This window comes from Mya arenaria, chromosome 3 (genome assembly GCF_026914265.1).
Source record: "Mya arenaria isolate MELC-2E11 chromosome 3, ASM2691426v1".
Taxonomy (NCBI): domain Eukaryota; kingdom Metazoa; phylum Mollusca; class Bivalvia; order Myida; family Myidae; genus Mya; species Mya arenaria.
The window spans coordinates 73,406,578-73,428,958 of record NC_069124.1 but is presented as its reverse complement, the minus strand read 5'-3'; the positions used below and the strand labels follow the sequence as shown (position 1 = coordinate 73,428,958).

Genomic DNA, 22,381 nt, shown 5'->3' with positions numbered 1-22,381 from the left:
AAATGCCCCCGCACCCCAGGGAGCCTAGGTAAGGCAAATTCCCCGCTATATTTTGCGCGAAGACAAAACCACCGCATTCACCCGGCACTGCGGGGCCACATGAAAGGTAAAAACACGGCCCATTTTCCCGGTATACCCCCGGACCTGGGGGGGGGGGCGGGGGGGAGGGGTGCGTGGTTACAATTGACTGGTGCGTAATTAAAAGAAATAACACGCGTAGACAAAAATATCGGCAGCCTGATTATAGAATTCAAGCAGATGATTTTTTTTGAATGGAGTCATTTCATAGAACACTTGCTGTTTAAAAATAGAAGAGAAAAGGGCGCAGTTTTGTAAACATAGCTGAATCTTTATTTAAATAAACAATGTATGTTTTTAAGTAATAAGACTGGAGACGACGCAATATTTTCTTGACCTGATGCTACAAGCAGAGCAAGGTAAGTCAAAGTAAAGAAGGATGAAATATTTCGATCCAAAGTGTTGTTTTGGAAGCCAAATTCATTTTATTTAATATGCTCTGAGAGACAAAATTGTACGAAAGCTGAACACTTTAAATACATTGTACATCCATTATGGTCATGTATTTATATTTACATATTTGAAAACACTACGTAATGAAAACTATATCCAATACAGTTAACGAAACCGATCATGTTGTGTGTTTGATGAACTGTATATAAGAATCCATCATAAACCGATAAATGAAATAAAAAAATATGCCCCCGAGTGTGGGTTATTTTGATGCGTGTGTAGTCTGTTTGTAGTGTTTGTATATATGAATATGGTGTTTATACGTTTGTGTCACTTGTCCAGTGTCGTGTGCTCGTTTAATGTCTAGGTCAACTGTACCCTCAACTTTTAAAGCTATTGACTTCAACCTTTCAACACTTTTTGGAACTTAATAAAAACGGGGTATTACGCCTAACACCTTAGAGGTAGGGGCACGGGTCTTGCACGCGACACGTCGTCTTGGTATGTCGAACACATGTGGCAAGTTATTTTAAAATCTGTCCATACAAGAAAAAGTTACAGCCCAGACACGACAACCTATACTCTATGTCCTTATATGCAGCATTCCAGTGTGAATAAACACCTAAGTGTGACCTTGACCTGAGAGGTAGGGACACGGGTCTTGCACGCGACACGTCGTCTTGGTATGTCAAATACATGTGGCAAGTCATTCAAAAATCTGTCCATACAAGAGAAAGTTACAGCCCGGACACGACAACCTATACTCTGTGTCCTTATATGCAGCATTCCATTGTGAATAAACACTAAGTGTGACCTTGAATTGTCAGTGCCGTAGCTAGAGGCATATTTTAACCGAAGCAGAAATATTGGGGGGGGGGGGGGGGGGGGTCCGAAAATGTGTTGGTTCCTAGATCATCTGTGGTGTACTCTGGGATGTTTTCTGTTCAGTTTCAGTCAATTATTTTACCAAAATGTTCCTTATATTATATGATTTTTGTATGATTGACAGCGCCGTAGCCAGTCTTGATTGCTATGCTGAGTAGTGCGTCCTGGTACGGACTTATGGTTAATAGGCCCGTGGTCCTGGGCGACACTTCGGCCATAAAACAAATCATATTGGCACTTTGCAAATAATTCTTCTATTGTCGGGAGAATCCCACAATCGCAAAATATCCGTGCGGTCTATTGGAATGTTTTTATAAATAAACATTAAAGCCAACCCATCGAGTCGAGTGACTATCATGGTTGATCGTGTCCATGATTTGAGTCTGCTTAAAACACTGAAACTGCGTTCAAACAGGAACCCACAGGTAAACTTAAAATTAACTGAAAAATTGCATTGATGTTGGGAAATAGTTTTTGTCACACATTTCAAATCCCTCTTTGAGAGACAGGTTTTTTAATGATTTTATTTGAGTGTCTCCATCTGACATATTCGGTTGCAAATTTGCTTGTCACAGGAATGTCGTTTGAAAATGTTTGTTTGCTTTTGTCTTCAATGCTACACGTAAGGTGGTCATGTTTTACATATTAAACGTCTTCCAATTGTTCAGGAAAACGAGAAGTAAGGTGTTGAATTACGTGGTATAAAAAGGATAGAAGTGATTATGCTTATAATGGTCCAACACTGATTTATTTACCGGAATTTGTCCTGTAGTTTCGTCTACCAACGATCCGTGGTTCCCCTGGCACTACAATATTTATTTGGTTGGAACGTTTTTCATCATATGCGCTTATCCAGTCCATAAAGAATTTAGAATTGCTATCCTCGCGGTTTTAATCTTTAAACCACCTCCCTCTAAGAGGAATTAATTGTGATTAAAGTTTTATAATAACTTCAATTATGGCCATAAGAACATGTCTGATTTCGATTATTTCATCGGAATAAGCTGTGCTCAGCGACACATTTATTGATTCCGTTTTTCCTGTATAAACTGTTTATAAACATCACATTAGCGGTTACCGCATCAATGTGTTTTAGAACAGTTGTGACTTGGTAAGATACCCATTTAGCCCCAACATCATTTGTCCAATGTTTTTAAATGGTGTACAAGTAAATTCTGTGTGTCTAACATCTGTTTGTGCAAACACAAAACAAGGTGTACAATAAGCACCATCTTCGCTACCGGAATACCGTAGCCAGTAAAACTGCATCTCCCAATAAATGCTGAACCTTCTCTGTTTAATTGCAGACAACTTGGATAGTTTAATAACATTGAAGTTAAGAATGTTAAATATCTCTTTATACGACAACTGTCTTTGACGTGAAACCAAAATTGCTAAATCCGGACAAACACCTGTAAAGAGTATGGAATAAAACACTGGAGCATGCAAAGTAGTTACGACATGAAGTGATAAATACCGGTACTGTCTGCTTTCGACTTTAATTGTTGCATCACAACGACTAGTTTTTATAATAAAAACGTTTTATTTATAGGTCATGCTAGTTAAATACAGTTCTTCACAATGAATCTTTGCCAGACCTTAGTATCACTGTGTGTAAGTCGTAAATTAATGATTTTGTAACCCTTACGTAGATTGACCGTCAATCTTCGCAATGAAGAGGAGCATACCACTCCAAATGTGTCCAGGTCCATCAGAAACCAAGAAGCGATCGAGAAACAACCGATTCTTGCCCTGTATACATGTAGCAATGTCCACCATTGTAGGCTTAATTTTATGCGGAATCGTTTGAACAATAGTGCGCGAGCAAAAATCACTGCCGTACAGTTTTATACATTGAACAGAGTCCGACCTGACAGAGCTCAATAACAGCGAGGATGGTGCCTCAACTTGCCTGTTGCTACAACAGTTTGCATAATTAATTGTACATAGTTCTGTTATATTGTAGTGGTGTCTCGAATTCAGATGCACATTTTATTATTTTTCATTGCCTTTTTATGTATATTTTTCAATTTTTGCTCTGCAAATTTTAACCGAGGCAGCTGCCTCGGTGTGCCTCAGTGTGGCTACGGCGCTTGTTCAACTTAGAGGTATGGACACGGGCCTTGCACGCGAAACGTCTTCTTGGTATGTCGAACGCATGTGGCAAGTTATTTTACAATTTGTCCATACAAGAGAAAGTTACAGCCCAGACACGACAACCTATACTCTATGTACTTATATGCAGCATTCCATTGTGAATAAACACTAAGTGTGACCTTGACCTTAGAGGAAGGGACACGGGTCTTGCACACGACACGTCGTCTTGGTATGTCGAACACATGTGGCAAGTTATTTTAAAATCTGTCCATACAAGAGAAAGTTACAGCCTGGACACGAGTTATTGAGCCGGACATACGGACGGACGGACGGTGCGATTTTAATATGCCCACCTTCGGGGGCAAAAAAAAACATTATGAAATTATTCAAACTAGATTTTTATACAAAAATATGGTTCTTTGGAACTATTTAAGATTACAGGGAGTTATGGCGTAGGAAAACAAGGAAGCATGTGCGTTTTGGCGAAATATACAAAACACAGTTACGAATTATAAAATTTCCCAAATTTAATGGTATGCAGTTATGCTTTCCCGAAACGGATAGAAAATGCAAACACACGTGCACGCCAGAGGGATGAATTATTTTACCTCTAACAAACTAATAATTATCTACTATATGAAGGAAAAGCAAAATAAGACAACTCCGCCATAAATCAATGAAATGTAGTTGGAGCATTGCATAACCCAAAAGGAAGAGGCAACGCCTTGTCTTTTTCTCTTAGATTTAGATGCATTTGAATGTAACAATTAGAAACTTAAAATGATTTTTTGTTTTTGTGTTCTATGTCTTTGTCGTTTACCCAGTGCCATTAAACCGGGTTTATGTTTAAACTTTTTGTTACCGAACTTGTTTCTGTAGTTTTTCACATAAGTATTAAAAGCACAAACATTTAATCGTACATTAAAACTGGAACTTAACAAGCAAAACTGAGTTATGATTTAAACCCATTGTACTGTGCAAATTAAGAAAGGTTTCATTAATATCTTTGAAGCATTCTGACTGTTCCCTCATTCATAATCTGCATATCAAATTATTATCAATACTACAATTGCATTTTTACAGGTTAATTTTATATTAAAAAGATCTTACTGATAACAAGCAAGTAGCGTAAACGTTATTTCAGAACATAACAGGGCTTGAAATGAATAATTGCAACACTGATTCGCCTAACAAAAAAAATCAAACAAACTACTTAGTATATTATAAATGCGTTATCGCTCTCGCAATTCACTCTTATTATAAAAACGCTTTTATGGTGAAGTTCCTTGCACAATCCCAAGTGTTTTGATGTAGCAATGCATCATGAGCATGTTTACTCACCACACCATTAATATCAATAACTACAGTGAGTGATTCAATTGGGCGGACAACGTGCCAGCAACGTTGTAAACGCTGCACCCTGAGATTGCACCATGAGATGCTAGTGTTCATTGGGTAATATTGGCATATTGTAATTATATTCTTATCACAGCATCACACAATTTCAGCTCAACAAAACAAAAAGCTAACTTAACGAAATGGTTGTGAGAAATAGACGACAAGAACAGTTTATACGTTATGTTTCCATTTGTTCAAATAGTGGTGCGACGCGCATTCATGTTGTATTGAACCAGTGTTATACCAGAAAAAATGGTTGTAACGGCATGGAACAAAAGCAAATATTAATGAAATACTTAGTAATTGCAATTTTGTTTCATAATTGAGTCAGTCTCTGTACTTTGAAACCTAGGTCAGTATTTCATTAAAATGTTTTGTTTGCTCAAGGAGTTACATATTGACTGTTTGGATGTTTGATTTGATGATTGGATAGTAGTGTTGTTCTTTATACTAATATTTGCTTTTGTTCCATGCCATTACAACCATTACATTTTTTTCTGGTATATGTTCTTGTAAAATACAATTAAAACGAAAGGTAAGAAACATGCTGAGAATTATTGGCTATTCTTCGATTCTGTAAGGCACAAAACATTTTATAAAGTTTGCTTTGTCACGGAAGTTATTTTTTCTGCAGAAATCAGCGTTCCCATTACAGTGCCAGTATCACAAATACCTCGATGTTTCAGTGCTATTAAACAGGACGCAGACACCACGCATAACTGTATTTTTGCACTTGTCTCAATCGTGACACTCAGTTGATTTATTTTTTTGGAGATGCAATAACTATGGTATGTTTCTAGATAAATCCCATTTTATACATTCTTGTGGATTCTTAAGAAGGGTGAATTTAAAATTGGTAAAATTCATTACACCCCGTGGACTTTGCATCTTTCATGACTGTATCCAAATTGCTGTATCAAAACTATGACAGCACCAGGCATAGAAATCTGTAAATTTCATCTGTGTGTTGCAATTGAGACGTTTCTCCGCAGCACTTGAAGAGGTCACCACGATATGTTAACCGTTTGTATAAACGATGCATGTTACGATTACATGCATGTAAGATCACAGATTTCAGTCCTCCTGGTTATGATATTTTCTTGTACTGTTTTTAGTTTATATAAATTAAAAATCAATGAAATGTAGTTGGAGCATTGCATAATCCCAAAGGAAGAGTCAAAGTCTTGCCTTTTCTCAATTAGATTCAGATGCATTTTAATATTACAATATAATATAACATTCTTAAAAATAAATTAATAGTATAACAAACCTTGGACAAAACAAGCAAAACTGAGACATGAAATAAACCCATGATATTGTGCATATGAAGGTTTAATTAAAATATTCGAAGCATTCTGACGGTTCCTTTAATCAAAATCTGTAGATCAAATCATTATCAATATAAATCAATTCACAGCAATTATCACCCATAAGTCATCCAGTCTAATAAAAAACCTTATTGTACACCACTGACCTCCAAATAAGACATTGATCTTTAAGATGAGAGCACAAAGTCATGTGCTTCAGTTGTTGGATATAATTTCCATGGTAAATAACAAAGCTATGGCAGAGGAACGAAGTATTGCTACGAATTTAATACTATGTAACATAGACCTCAAAGTGTGACGTGCAACACACTATCCTATGGTGCGCTACAGTTCAGTGAAGTTTGATAAAATTCCCGATAATAGAAAGTTTTGGCTGAGACAAGAATAATTTCAATGAAATGCATATTGTATAACACTGACCTCCTCATCAGGCTGCTCTACAATTCTTAGAAAATAAATAATTTAATAAAATATGATTGAAATACGAGTTACTGAAAACATATTTTCACAAGTGGATTTGCTTATGATATCCCATGACACTCGTGAAAAAAATACGATCTTACACTGAAATCAACAAATAATCTTTATATTTTAACTGTAAATGGGACATATCTCTGGTCTTACTTGGCCGATTTACTGCGCCATGCCAAAAATGATTTTTTTCAATAGTTGAACGTCACGCTATTTCAAACGCCTTTCTCTTCAGTTTAAGTTATGTTTCCTAAAATAACAATATTAAGTGAAATCACTCTAATAATCTAAATATTTAAAAAATGATGTCAATTTGTATTTTAGTTAACATTTAAATTGGTCATGCTGTAAACATGGGTAAGTAGAGAAAATAAATATCAAAAGGCGAAAAGCAGCTATCTTTTAATCATTAAAGATGGCTAGAGGGCGGTTGAGGTTTCCAAAGGTTTTGAAATAGTAAATCTACTCTTTCCGTGTTTTTGAATAGATTTTGGAATCATGGCACCATAATAAACAAAAGGCTAAGTTTGCATGATTTCCCTGTAGTCTGAGCATGCATTTGTTACTCAGGTTTGGATATTTTGGAATTGGTTGATAGAAGTGTGAGCAGTGTTTAATATATAAAGGCCATTGACATCTAAATCAACATTTCATGGAACATATTTGGATCTTCTAAGAACAACCAGCTGGTCTGGAGATGCATTTATTACTCAGGTTTGGATATTTTGGAATTGGTTGATAGAAGTGTGAGCAGTGTTTAATATATAAAGTCCATTCACATCTAAATCAACATTTCATGGAGCATATTTGGATCTTCTAAGAATAAAAGGCACTCTGTCAAATGAGAATCAAACGCCTGGAAATAATTTTACATTATTAATGCGCTATTCTGGCATACATGTATACGCCAATTTTCGATGTGGTTGCTTGCAAATAAACCAAAGTTAAATCTAACCTTACTGTCTTAACAACCACCACAGACAAGCTTGGTTTCAAAAACCTATTTACATTATGCAGGTGCTGTTTACTCTTATTGTTTTATACTATATCTGCCGATCCATACAGACAGCGTAACTAAATTATTGGCCACTCTTTAGTTATGGTATACGTTAGAATTTCCATTAAGTTTAATTTGTTGTTTGTTTTATTAATAAGCTGTTCTTAAAACTGTTCGCTCGGTTTTGGCATGGCGCTGTACCTTACGATCGAATTTGACCTAGAAATAATGCTCAAAAACACTTATCACAACGTTTCATCATAATTGGACCATAAATAATTCAGTAATTATCCGCATATGATATAATCTGTTTTTGTAACGTAAACGGGCGCCAAATCAACAAGAGCTGTCGTAAGACAGCGCGCTCGACTTCGCTGCTTTGACTTATAAGTGAATACAATAACAATGTAGTATTACCAAGTTTGGTCTATTTATGTCAAACCTAACTAAAATTATTCAATACATAAGGTGACTTTGATGCTGCCCTCCCACCACCTGAAAAATGACGCAAGTCATTCAAATACTTGATTTCCCATTATGAAAATGTGGTAAAGAATATACAAATATGCCTTTCAAAAGAAATTAAAATAAAAAAATAAAATAAAAAATAAGGGCCATATAAAATAGCCCTCCTTGTTTTCCCTTTGTAAAACACTGGTTAAGAATGTAAAAATGTGCCTGTCAAAATAAATTTAAAAAATAAATATAAATATATTCAAGGGACATAATTTGTATTTAGGGTTAAAATGGAGTTATGTTTCTTGTTGTAAGATGGTCGTAAATAATTTTGAATTTTATTAAGTGCATTGAATGAAAGGTATAGAAGTTTTTTTATTAAAATCCCACCTTGCCCTTAACTTTCACTTGCCTAAAACTTTAACCTAAGTCTGATCAGGGGCCATAACTTGTATTAAGGATATGGAGTTATGTAACCTCATTGGGTGATGGTCCTGAAGGTCCTGAACAATTGTGTGAAGTATTAAGTCAATTGAATGAAGGGTATAGAAGTTATTAATAAATATCCCAACCTGCCCTAAAACTTTAACCTAAGTTACATAGTCAATCAGGAACCATAATTTGTATAAAATATAATATGGAGTTATCTAACCTCATTATATCATGGCTCTGAACAACAGTGTGAAGTATTAAGTCAATTGAACGAATGGTATTGGAGTTTTAAGTGAAAATCCCAACTTGCCCTAAAACTTTTACCTGCCCTACAACTTTAACATAAGTCAATCAGGGGCCATAACTTGTATTAAGGATAATATGGAGTTATGTAACCTCATTGTGTGATGGTCCTGAACAACTGTGTGAAGTATTGAGTCAATTGAACAAAGGGTATAGAAGTTATTTATAAATATATCCCAACCTGCCCTAAAACTAACCTAAGTTTCATAGTCAATCAGGGGCCATAATCTGTGTAAAGAATAATATGGAATTATCTAACCTCATCATGTGATGGCCCTGAACAACTGTGTGAAGTATTAACTCAATTGAATGAAAGGTATTGGACTTATAAGTGAAAATCTCAACTTGCCCTAAAACTTAAACCGGACGCCGATGCTGGGGCGAGTAGTATAGCCCACCTATTCTTCAAATAGTCGAGCTAAAAATCTATAAGTCGTCTTTTCAGGCAAAACAGGATTTTCATCTACAAATGTAAATGCATATAAAGTTGTGTATAATATGAGACACATAATGAATTACAGAATAAAAATCACGGCCAAGTATGAATGCATAAAAATTTGTATATATTTATTCTCTAATAGCATAAAGTAATAATATGGACAACAATAATAATAAATCATAGATCAACTTTAAAAATATGATATTAACAATAAATTTAGGTAAATGTTCTTCGTAACGTAAAGACCATGAAATTGTTGCACATTAGATACAAATAAAACAGGACAATGAACGGATATGTAAATTATTTTACAATCAAGAGGGTGGTGAAGGGCCTTTATCGCTCACCCAAAAACACTGCATTTTGGCTGAGCATCTACCTTCTTTTTTATCCAAGATAACTCCTATTCAAATAAACAACAATATTATCAACACAATCGTTCGGACCAGGATCCGCGGCGAGCAGATGAAAAAGCAGCTTCCATAGTTACTAGTGCTCATATGAGCTTACAAAATACAGATAAGATACAAACTGTACGCCTGCTATGTATTGTCCATGTATTTATGTAGGACAATATTATTTATTTTTTATTTACTATCAGTCTTAGTTTCTTTTGCTATTTTTCTATCCCTCTCTTTCCTAAACTGTTCGAATAATCTGTCTCTTTCCCGTTTCTTCTTCAATTTTTGAATCCTAACTCTTCCTGATTGTCCCTCTTCCTCTTCACTTGATTCAGACTCAGTTTCCTGCTCAGAACTTGAATTGTCATTACTAATCTCGGGGGAAGAACTTGTATTTGCAGTGTGATCAGATGAAATGTCAAATGCTTGAGATGCTCCTTCTTTGGTTACTTGCCATAAATCATCAGCTTCATTGTCTGTAGCATCACTTTCACTTTCTAGTACATTTAATTTAGAGTGTATCTTTTGAGGGCTTATAATTTCTTCGTCACTATCATCATCATCATCATCATTGACTGTTGTCAAATCTGGTGTAAGTTCATTTCCTGTAACATTTTCAAAATTCAGTCTTTCTCCACCTTCTGAATGTAATTGTTGCTCATCAGGATCAACCTTGGCAGCTTCATACCCTTCATTAACCTTTTCTTCATTTAATTTGTTCAAGCTTTTATTACCTTCAGTGGATTCAGTAGACTCTTTCTCTTCCTCTGAGTCATCAGAGTCTGTTTCAGTGATGAGACGTTTCCTTCTGCCTATTATCCTTGGAGTAGACTGAAAGAATATTCTTGTAATGAGTAATAAAATAACCAATTTATTCACTACTCACTAGTGCTTTAGACTACTTTTATTCCAAGAACTTCAGTAAGTTGCAGTGATAGAGGCTTTACACTATATTCAAATCATTTCAAAATAATTGTATTATTCAAGAATTTACCGGCTGTGTTTTGTGTGATTTTATGCGGGTAGTTACTGAACTTGAATCTCCACCATCTGAGCTGGATTCTGATTTGAAATCTTCTACATCATCCACAATGAAGTCATCCAATGACTCTTCCCCACTTGTCTCTAGTGGATCATAATTGTATCTGTTATTTCTGAAAACAGCATTGTATGTAATAAAATCCTTAAGATTAATTACTTTAGTTTGGGACTGTAAAAAGTTTAAAACCATAATATTACATATCATTTTCTTTTTACAAGTACTGTGCTCGATATAGATTTACTTATATGTAAAGCTTTTATTAGATCAATATAACAACTAACAAGAGCTGTCGATGGACAGCCACTCAACTATAAGAAATGAATACAATAATGATGTAATATGTGCATATCAAAAGCAATAAAAAAATAAAGAAAGTAAACAAGAAATGCCACAATGCAACAAAACCAGGTTTTCGATGATTGACAAAATGACTTCAGTCTGTTTGTGAGACTCAGTTTAGTCTGGGGGGTTTTCTATTTCATTTACAGTGACCTTGACCTTGACCGTAGGGGCTCCAAATGCAAACTCCATGGAAGTCCTCCATAAACGTTTCCTACATACAAAATTTGGTCACATTATGTCAACCCTTACTAAAGTTATTCAGTATCAAATGGTTATATATATTTTAGTAACAGTGACCTTGACCTAGGGGCTACAAATGTCATCCCATGAAAGGTCTCCATAATCTCTACCAAAATACCAAGTTTGGTCCAAATATGTCAATCCTAACTGAAGTTATTCAGTCCTACCAATTTTTCTATTTGAGTTTTAGTGACTTTGACCTTGACCATGACTCTCGAAGCCCTATACATAATCCCAAGTTTGGTTGCAATATGTCAACCCTAACTAAGTTATTCACTTCCAACCACTTTTTTTATTTTCAGAAACAGTCACCTTGACTTTGACTCTAGTGACTCCAAATGCAATCCCATGAAAGGTCTTCATAGACTCTTCCTACATACGAAGTTTGGTCACCCTTTACCAAATCTAACTAAAATTATTTTATACCATAAGTGAGTTTGATACCTTCCTCATGCCAGCCCGCCCCAACATCGGCATACATCACTTTAATAACCAGGCTTCACTTTGGTTAAAAATATTATATAAAAATGTGCCTGTCAAAAGCAATAAAACAAAAGGAAAAAATGGAAATCCAGGGCCATAATTTGTATTTAGGGGTAATATGGAGTTATGTAGATGGCCATAAACAACTTTGTGAAGTATTAAGTCAATTGGATGAAAGGTATAGAAGTAATTAGTGACAATCCAAACTTGCCCTACAACTTTAACCTATGTTTCTAAGTCAATCATGGGCTATATTTTGTATTTAGGATGAAATGGTGTTATGTTACCTAATTGTAAAATGGTCATCAATATTTGTGTAAAGTATTTAGTCAATTGAATGAAGGGTATAGAAGTTATTAGAAAAAATCCCAACTTGCCCTAAAACTTTAACCTGACAAAATGTGCTATAAGTCTTTAACTTAAGTTCCTACATATATATGTAAGTCAATCAGTGGCCATAATTTGTATTAAGGATAATATGGAGGTATGTGGCCTCATTGTATGATGGTCCTTAACAACTGTGTAAAGTAGTAAGTGAATTAAATGAAGCCCGGCTAGAAGGGTATTGGAGTTGTGAAGTGAAAATGCCAACTTGCCCTAAAACTTTAGACAGGAGCCGACGCAAACGCTGACCCGAGTAGTAAAACCTCATTTTTCTTTGAATAGTTGAGCTAAAAACTTACTCCTTTGTGAAGTTATTCACTATTTTTCTAGGTTTCAAATTCTCATATCTGCTTGGTGACTTTGAGGGAGTTATATTTGCCCACACTTCCGCTCTGGTAGGCTTGTTAAACAGTCTCTGCCTCTTTTTCTGGAGCCTCTCAGAACTTCTGCTTACCTACAAGGAAAATCAGCTCCTATAAATGTTAGTAAAACTCAAATTACTACTAAAACAACCACGACAGACTAAAGGTTGAGTATCTGTATAAGGTACTGGCTTCAGTTCTTGACCGTGTAAACAAAAGGCGTTAAAAAATTGTAACATTAGCTGCCTCTGGTGCTCGGTATTTGAGAGTATTATTGGGAAATTTGGAGTACCCAGTACTGGTTAAAAGTGTCTCGTGTGTGTCTGTGCTTTTCACCAAACAATTGGGGTCTCTTTGGTAACAGCTAGGAATATGTAGCAACCTCATCTTTTTGTTTCCCACTCATGTCACTGATGGCACTCAAATACTTCTAAAAGTCATGATGGAACACCGTCAAAAATTCAGTCAGGGACTCACTGAAGTTTCTTTTGAAATGTGAACAAAATGCTTGTAACAATGATATATAACATCATCAAAACTTAAAAATACCATAAATGTACTTTTAGACACACAAAGGGGTGTTTCCATCGGACTATTTTCTGATTTAGCAGCTTCAAATAGGCAAATCTAAAACAATGCAATTGGTTCCTATTAAAAACATTACCCTACACCAATTGTTTGATGCACACCTGCTTAGCCTGCTGATGTCATGCATTTACCCCCTTACACTGACAAATAATTTAGGTTCACTTCCCCTATCTTGATAACAGATTGAAACTTTCTTATTCTTGCTGAAACTTTTGTATTGATATATTGAAACCCTGTGTTCAGTACCACTTTATTGGTTTACACACCAAGGAATTTAAACAGATATGCTGTAGTGGATACTCATCGCAAATTGGCCAGTTTCTGATGTTATTGACTCAAACAGATTTTAAAATTTTTGCTGAATGGGGCTAAATAATTTTTTAGCATGCAATGTTCTCAAAAAAACATGCGCCAAGCACACAATATGACTTAAATTTATGGTAAGAGCTCTATTCTTATACAACAAATTAACAATATATGACAGAAAAGTCCCTATTTTGCTTAAAAGCATAAAAATGCTATTGAAAATTGAATGACTTAAAGCTTCGATAAACAAATTGCTTTTCAAAAAGTTCTCTTCCAATTGCTTCTAAGTTTATGTTCATCAAAGAAAATTAAAATAACTTTATTTGAACCAAGTTTAAAAAAATGTCAGCAAACCATGTGAGCGAGTCTCTTTAAAGAATTAAAAATCATTGTGCTATACTTTTTCTGTGCATTTCATGAGATTGTAACCATCCCTTCCCTCTTGCATACCCAATACTTGTTCATTTTCAATCCATTTCATTACTATTTGTACTTAATTTAATTAAAACATATTTTATTACATCATACATGCCATATCCCCCGACGGGGGGAAAAATCCCCCGGAATTCCGACCCATCCCCTGGTCCCCCGCTGGGGGATCCATATCCCCTGGAATTTAAAACAGCGTCAGTGGAAAGAATCTATAATGTTATGAGTGTGAAATTCCATGAAGGACCATGATGACTAAGTCCAAAAATTATTGAAATTAGAGTGTGTTTCTGTATTTATTCTTAAATCATAAATGTAGATATTGTGCAAATTTTCGCTCCGTAAAAATCCCCTTGTGTAATATCAAAATCCCCTGGAATTCAGACCAAATCCCCTGGGAAGCCTCTCAGAAATATGGCATGTGTATGTTACATAATGATATATGATGAAGAAAACAACAAAGAAACAGAAACAGTGCAATGTAACAAAGCCTGTGCACATTCATATAAAAAGAACTTGCACTTTTTTAGGGATTGGGCCAAGAGTTTTTCTAACATCAATTACGGCCCTTTCACAGAAAATACATTTGTACTTTGCTTGTCTGCAACATGTTCGGTTTCTTTGGACCGCTAACGACCAAAGCAGACAGTCCGGATTGTACATGAACACTGTTTCACATTTATTATTTGCAACAAAATATTTAAAGCTGCACTCTCACAGATTGAACGTTTTGACAACTATTTTATTTTTTGAACAAGCCAATTTATGCGAAAATGCATGTAAACCAGTAATATGAGACTGCTGACAAAACATTTGATCGCAGATTTTTATATTTAAGTTAAAAAAAATGATGGTTTTTGCATTTTTCTTAAACACTGTAACGCTTTTAGCCATAAAACATTAATTTTTGAACCGATATATGAAAACCTGCGATCTAATTTTTTGTCGGCAGTCTTTTATCACTGGTTTGCAGATAATTATGCAAAAATTTGCTCATACAAAGACAATAAATAAAAAAAGTTGAAAAAATGATAAATCTGTGAGAGTGCAGCTTTAAGTTCCCTTAATGAAATGTGCAGTTGCAGTTGTTGCAAAAATGAGGCTGAATCAAGTTAGGGGCAGGATTACAGGGGTTTGTCACGTTTTTTTATTATATATTGTCAATATATTATTTATATACTGTAAAGTAAATAAAATCGAGAGAAACCCCTGTGGGCAGGATGAGGCGGGATTAGAACACTTCAGTACCTACTGACATGTAAACCTTTTATATCTAGTTTGTCCCTTTCAAAAATAGCATTCAAATCTAACATCAACGGTAAAGTACAGTACCGATTTTGGATTGTTACATATGCACGTATCTTCCTCACTCGATGAAATTGCACCTGACGAATGCAACTTTCTTTTCGAAAAGCGGAGTTCTTCGTCAGATTCCTCCATTTTAGGTTACATGCTACTATGATAACTTTCTGGTTGCTCCAGCACAGTGATCCCCCTTGCGCATCGGAGAACGGCGTAAATTACAACTACAGTACACGTAACAGTACTACAGTATAGTAATTTTATTTTAAAATATTTTATAATTTGTTAATGTATGACATTTAGTGTGTTTGTAATATTGTTCAGTAAATTAGGCATGTATACAAGGATAAGGATTTAAAGTTTTACGGTTAATCAGTTTATAAAAATTAATGTTGCACGGATCTGGATCTAGATATGAATCTGGATAGGTACATTGCAGAGCCTTAAACGCAAAGCAACACCAGAGTGAGTGTGAGTTTAATCCCAGTGGAGCACAGCTGTTCTGAAGCTATCGATTGTAGTAGCACAAATGACATTATCTTCAAGTTAATTCCAGTATATTGTAGTATTTGGGGAAAATAAATGTGTAGTGTGCGTGGTTTGGAACCACCCGTCCGGTTAGCTCAGTTGGTTAGAGCACCGTGCTAGTGTTCCGGCAGTCGTGGGTTCGAGCCCCACACCGGGGGCACTTGTCATCCCAAGTATACTTTAATGGTGGCAGCGGTAAACGACAGGAGTGACTACATCGGCCTAACATGTAAATGGGAGGAGGAGTGTAGAGTGTGTCGGTAAGATCCAGACGTCCGGTTAGCTAAATCGGTTGGAGCACCGTGCTAGTGTTCCGGCAGTCGTGGGTTCTATCCCCACACCGGGGGCACCTGTCATCCCAAGTATACTTTAATGGTGGCACCGGTAAACGACAGGAGTGACTACGTCGGCCTAACATGTAAATGGGAGGAGGAGAGTAGAGTGTGTCGGTAAGATCCAGACGTCCGGTTAGCTAAGTCGGTTGGAGCGCCGTGCTATGGTTCTGGTGGTCGTGGGTGCGAGCCCCACTACGGGCGCACTTTTCCTACCAGGATTTCATTTAATGTTTGTGTCTTATGTCTAACTGGCACATTAAGCACTTCCATTTGTTTTTCTGTAATGTTATCTGAGCGGTAGTCTTTGGGTGTCATAGTGGTAACTTTCCGTTCATTTTGGCGGACATGATTTGAATAAAGATGGCACGGCAGGAGTGGCACCAGCCACCTTCTAGGAGAAGATCAACCGATTCGCCTTCCTTTGGTTGTGCACGGATGGGAGCTTCAGGTCTTGGAGCATCTGAGTTACTGGAGTAATGGCTCAAGAACGTTAGTGGATATATGTCCATGACGTTAGTGAATATGACGTAAGATCGTTAGTTAAACTGGTTCAGCACGTTAGTGAATTTGATCAATGGTTCTAGCGAATACGTGTCCAGGGCATAAGGGAGCCTTGCCCAAGGACGTAAGTGAATATGTCCCAAAGACGTTAGTTAAAATGGCAATAGGACGTTAATGAATCTGGCCCGATGATATTAGTAAGGATGAGCTGGGGGTAATAATGTAGGGTTACTAGTACTGCGTTTTCATCCGGGAGGTTGTATTCGACTCGAGTGGATTTTTTTTTTCAAATTCGGACTTCACGAGGCTGTATCCGGGTGAATTCAAAATTTGCAAAATTCCACGAGTGTCGAAATGAGACATTCCGGACCAAATCCTGATACTAACAACTCGTGTATTATTTACTCGGTTACAAAAGAAAGTGTGTACTGTTTATTTTTAAATATCCCCGATTTAAAAACAGTGATCGGTCTAAAATTGGGTGTACTAATTATATGTAGTTTTTCTTATCGCTATAGTGTATTAAATATGCGTTTGAATTGGAGAAACACGATGGTATAGCGATTATGAAATTACGATTTGCACGCGTAGCCCGTGGGAGAACCACAACTTATTTGGTCACTTTCGTTGCGTCATTAATAAAGGTAAGATCACATCCTATTTCAAATCTGCGTTAGATTGAAATGCCAAGATTTACTGAATATCACCAAATTCAAGCATTGTTGATGCTTATTCGGGGTGAATGCCTAACTGAAGTCAGTAGAACTTTTAAACGTCCCGACGACCACGTTTAACGAACGCAGGAACGGACCGTTTAAAAACGTTGACGCACCTGCAACGTTGTTTTCAAACGGCCTCTTATACAGCACGTGGTGACGGTATTAGTAAATGTATCGTTTTGCGACATCCTTGAAACCTTACCAGCTTTTAAGAGGCATAGGACATAACGTTGGACAAGTTATGCTACCACGCCATCGAATTGCTTGTGTTCCTTCGCCGACTCTCATACCAGATATGAAACCATTATTGATCACTTTTGGAACGAGCTTGGTCCAACGGTGAGGTCAAAAGATGGCATTAACAACATGCATGGTAAAGCAAACGTTCTCAATCAGGAATGGAATAATGGTTTTTTTTGACGTCAATATAAGGTCTGTTCAGTCAATGGCAAACGCAGTATGGTGTGTATCCGTAGAAGAGGGGGTCAAAGCGATATAAGATAAATATGAAAATCAATTCTAACATTTGACACGTGGAAATCTTGATTTATTTCATTTTTTGAAAAGTGAATCAAATTGCAAAACCCTTATCTCTTTTTTGAAGCCCCAAACACTAAAATATAAACCATTTAAGAAACACATGGTATTAGCTACATGCTTCATAGCATTTTAATATGGATCATCACGCACTTCTTTTAGAAACAATATATTAAAATGACACAATTTATTAAACATGAAAACATAGTAGTAGAACGGCTGTTTGTACTTAGTTTAAACGTATTTATTTTACAACGATTGTGGAAAAAGCTATTGAAACTTATATTAATCACTCTCGTTGGTACGATGTTGCGCGAGAGTTTGGTCTTGTGTTGTGGGGGAAACCGGCGTACCCGGAGGAAACCCACTTGTCCGGCTTGGTGACCACAAACCAAACTCACATGCGTCCAGGCCGGTGGAATCGAACCCGGGCCGCATACATGAGAAGCGAGTGCTACTGGACTGTGCTAACCGGACAACTTATGTACCTACATGTTGACATCAGTAATACAAGTTATTTGATTATCTTTGTTGATTTTCAAGTAATTTGGCCGCTTCCTTTGTTTGTTTTTTAAAATGTCAATGCTAAATAATAATAGTCCACACTAGTTATCAATCACTAACATATTTTTCTCAACTGCTTTCGATTTTGCCTTCCTTTAGGATTTTAATGATTTATCTGTTTAAGCAGATCAATAAATTGTTATTATGTAGTTAATACATGATTTCACAGTCGCCAAACTTGATTTAAGACGAAAATTGAATTCACGCGCGAACGTTCTACGGGTCGCAAAATGATAATCGATAATCGGCCCGGGCCGCAAAACTGATAATCGCCGAATCATGCATATAATCGCGAGAACTCTGCACAAATGTATTACTATATATGGTAACATACGCATTAATGCAATACGGCCGATATGAATTGTGTGTGAATTATGATAGGTATATAATGAAACATTATACCCCAAGATACGGGCATTTGACGTCAGTAAATATGGACCGAAGTCGTTAGTAATGTTGCCATCAATCACTGGACAACTATCATCAATCATCCTTTTCTATATGCCTTTCTCTTTGGTGTCATGGTATTTTACAAATGATGTTTGTCGTTGGTCTAATCTATCAATACTTCCTTAAAACATTTTTTATGTTTTTGTAAAGCATTTTTAACGCGTTATTAAAAGGTATTCCATCATTCTCAAGGGCTTTCCAATCTGACAATAAAAAATTAATATAGTCGCTATCACATTTTGTAATTTCATAAAACCGACTGTATTAACAATAGACAGGCAGACACACTACCGGTCATCGGCAAATAGTGATGTTTATAGAAAATAATAAAACGACACGTTTCCATTATCAGCATAATAATCTACTATCAATCATTTACATTTTCCAATACAATTAAGCTCTCTTATAAACCGTTGACAATGGCATAATCACCCATTTAAAGAGGAGAAAAAATCATCAGCATTCATCACCGTTGAACTGCTGTTTTCATCCACGAAACACGAGATACGATCACCTTGGGACACAGCTCCATTAAACACGCTGTATCATAACCCTCTGGAGTGATGTGTACTGTAAATAATGTTTTAGGGCCGGAATTACGTCAACTTTGAATTGCAATGCGGACGTGACCGTTGCCAGATAGTTCGGATAAAAAGGGTACATAAGCAGCACGCCATTCGATGGGATGAAAAATCTCACTTGTGATATTTTTAAAATGTCATTAAATATTTTTAAAAAATGGCATTCTTATTCAGTGTATTAATCAGTATGGCATGTTATAGTGCACTTAATTTGGTCTCACTAAGCCAGCCAACTACTACAGGGCTGAACCAACCAACTGATATGGCTGGCCAGTTTCAAAACTACTGCCCATATACAGACTTGTGCTACTCTCCTGCATTAGCACCTACGGAGGATATACCCTGTTGCGCTCATTGTCGGTGTGACGACGACTGTGGACGGGAATGTTGTCCTGACAAGCCACCAAGGTCATTGAGTGATGACGAGGTCCAGCAAATAAAACACGACGTTTGGGAATGCCAGTTACCTCAGTATTTATCACCACTCGAGTCGGCATGCAATAGTCTGCATTCTTTCAATATGATTTCTAGATGCCCGGCGCAATTTGTAGGCGATGATGAAATCCGGTTAAAATGCGAAAGAGACTACTCGGACTTCGATTTTAAAGAAAGCATGAGGTATTTCATGCCGTATTCTGACATAGATGGTAACACGTTTAAAAACAGGTATTGCAGTATTTGTAACAATGCTGATGACATCAAGTTGGTTCCTTGGAATGTTACCGTGTCATGTACACAAGGAAGAACAGCTTTTATCGGTGCATATGAGGAAATACCACATGTTTTGACTAAAACACGATACTGTAACGTTATATTTAATCCACCTTCTTTATATTTTGAAGTAGAAAAATGTTCAAAAATTATAAACCGTTGCAACGTCACTGGAAACTGGGGCAAATACGACACAGATCTGGAAAAGGCTTGTTTGTCATACTCTTCAGTGTATAATTATCAATATAAAAACGTACATTGTGCGCTTTGTAATGGGATCCAAACCGATGAAATTCATGGGGTCTACACTTGCAATTCGCCTCTTTTCAAATTACCGTTTTCTTATGTTGCCCTCTTGGACTTCAACGACCTGGAACACTCGCAAGTAGAAAACCATGAAAATGAGGTAGCAGACTTAATTTGCCTTCGAACGGAATATGCTGATAAATTCCTGGTATGTGATTTTAATTTACAATTATAGTCAATGCTATGCAAGTCACATGTTAAGGCCATTATATTTCTTTTAAATCATTTACGAGTTTGTTTGTTTTTTAAAATAGTCGAGGTACAGGCAAAAAAGGAAGCGATCGCCCAAACAAAGTGCGTTTTTTCGTGTGTGTGTGTGTGTGTGTGTGTGTGTGTGTGTGTGTGTCATTATCAACTCAGAATATTATTAAATGAAGCTTTGAATCATGTGTTTGCATGTTTTCATTTTATTCACTTACTTCATAGATACTTAAACAGCCATCTCTTGCTTCATTTTAGAAAAAGGTCTTTTTTAATTTATGTACTGATAAAAGGAAAAAAAATAGTTTAAATATTTTTACAGATTTTAAAGCAAAAGAGCTGCTAAATTATAGAGACTTAACACGCCTAAATGTTGTGTAGACCTTGTCTAGTGAATTTCTTTAAAATGACTTATGCAAAATAAAAGTAATACTGGTGCCTCTGGCATATTTGTTCGATATTTTTAAACTCATTTTATTATTCTAAACACACAACATCTTGATGTCTGTTCTTGTTTCGGGAATTTCTTTTTTTGCAAAGTTCCTTAAGCCTAGCTCTCACATGTATACAATTATAAAGCACTTCTCATGGGCGGATCCAGGATTTGACCTTAGAGGGGGCGTAACTTAAAAGCGTAACCTTCAGACATGCGTCCGTCCCTGAGAAGTGAATTTATTTGATTTAAAGTGTAGTCATGGGGTTTTAACGGGAAATGTAGTCCAAAATGGTGCATTTTTGGGTGTATTTTATTACTGTTTTCTCCTATATTTAAATAAAAAGTACACCCGGATCCGCCAGTGCTTCTAAACACCAAGCCAGCCCCAAACTTGCAAGTGTGAGGGGTCTCTGTGTACATGTACTGGAGCTTACTAAATGTATTTGCAAAGTAAACCACTTTTAAATGCTAGTGTTTACTTTGTGCATTTGGTTAAATAGTACATAAGGGCATTGAACTTGAAGATATCTGCACATAAGCAACTTGCAGATGTGGTGAACATTAAATTATACACTTGCACTAAAGCGCTCGTGTAAACTCAACATCTTCCGGTTGTATGTTCCGTAACTACACAGACGTTAGTGCAAGCCTGTTAATTTGCAACAGGATATTTAAATTTTAACGAAACGTTTGAAAAACCTAACCTCAAATCTACTTTGTTACAGAGAAGATGCCGCGAGCTACACTGTCCGTCTGGATTTGTTTTGGCGGGTGAAGGTCAATGTAACCTCCTGCAGATTCCGCAAACTGAGGAGCAAATTAAGATGAACCTTGGAATGACGCTCATGTTATATCCGACGGAGATTGGAAAACAAATATTAGCGAGGGGAATAGAGCACACCATGAACATGTTTCGTTTCTACATATCAACACAAGTATTGCTAACTTACCACAGTGTAACTATTTGCGAGGAAAGGTCTTACATTCGATTAAAGCAAGGAATTGAAAGTGCCGTTCATGACATACTTGCCGGAATTTCTTTCGAGAACACAATTGAATATATTGCTCTTGATTTGAGTTTGGAGGCAAATACTTCTGACGTAACGTTGTTGGTTAAAGATGTGGCATTTGTTATAGACAAGCTTAACTTTGGTCATTTTGTTTCGTTTAACAGAGAATTAGACCAAGAAGTGTTCAATGAACGCAGAGAAATATTTGCAAATACAGGCGGAGTTCTCTTCGGGGATCTTATGGCATTTGTTGATAATTTAGAAATAATTGATTTGTTGGCAAACGGTTTTGATGACTACACTGGAAATGGAAAGCTACCAATGAATTTACTCACCAATGACAACT

General features: G+C 36.4%; 1 protein-coding gene across 1 annotated transcript; it reads right to left on the bottom strand.

Moving 5' to 3' along the window:
* Nucleotides 1–9,391: 9,391 nt before the first annotated feature.
* Nucleotides 9,392–15,312, bottom strand: LOC128227164 (transcriptional regulator ATRX-like). Its single transcript, XM_052937422.1, has 4 exons — nucleotides 15,187–15,312; nucleotides 12,469–12,623; nucleotides 10,673–10,832; nucleotides 9,392–10,509 (listed from the first exon to the last, which is right to left on the bottom strand). The coding sequence occupies exons 1-4, from the start codon at nucleotides 15,292–15,294 to the stop codon at nucleotides 9,865–9,867; spliced, it is 1,068 nt and encodes a 355-aa protein (XP_052793382.1). The 5' UTR covers nucleotides 15,295–15,312; the 3' UTR covers nucleotides 9,392–9,864.
* Nucleotides 15,313–22,381: the final 7,069 nt, after the last annotated feature.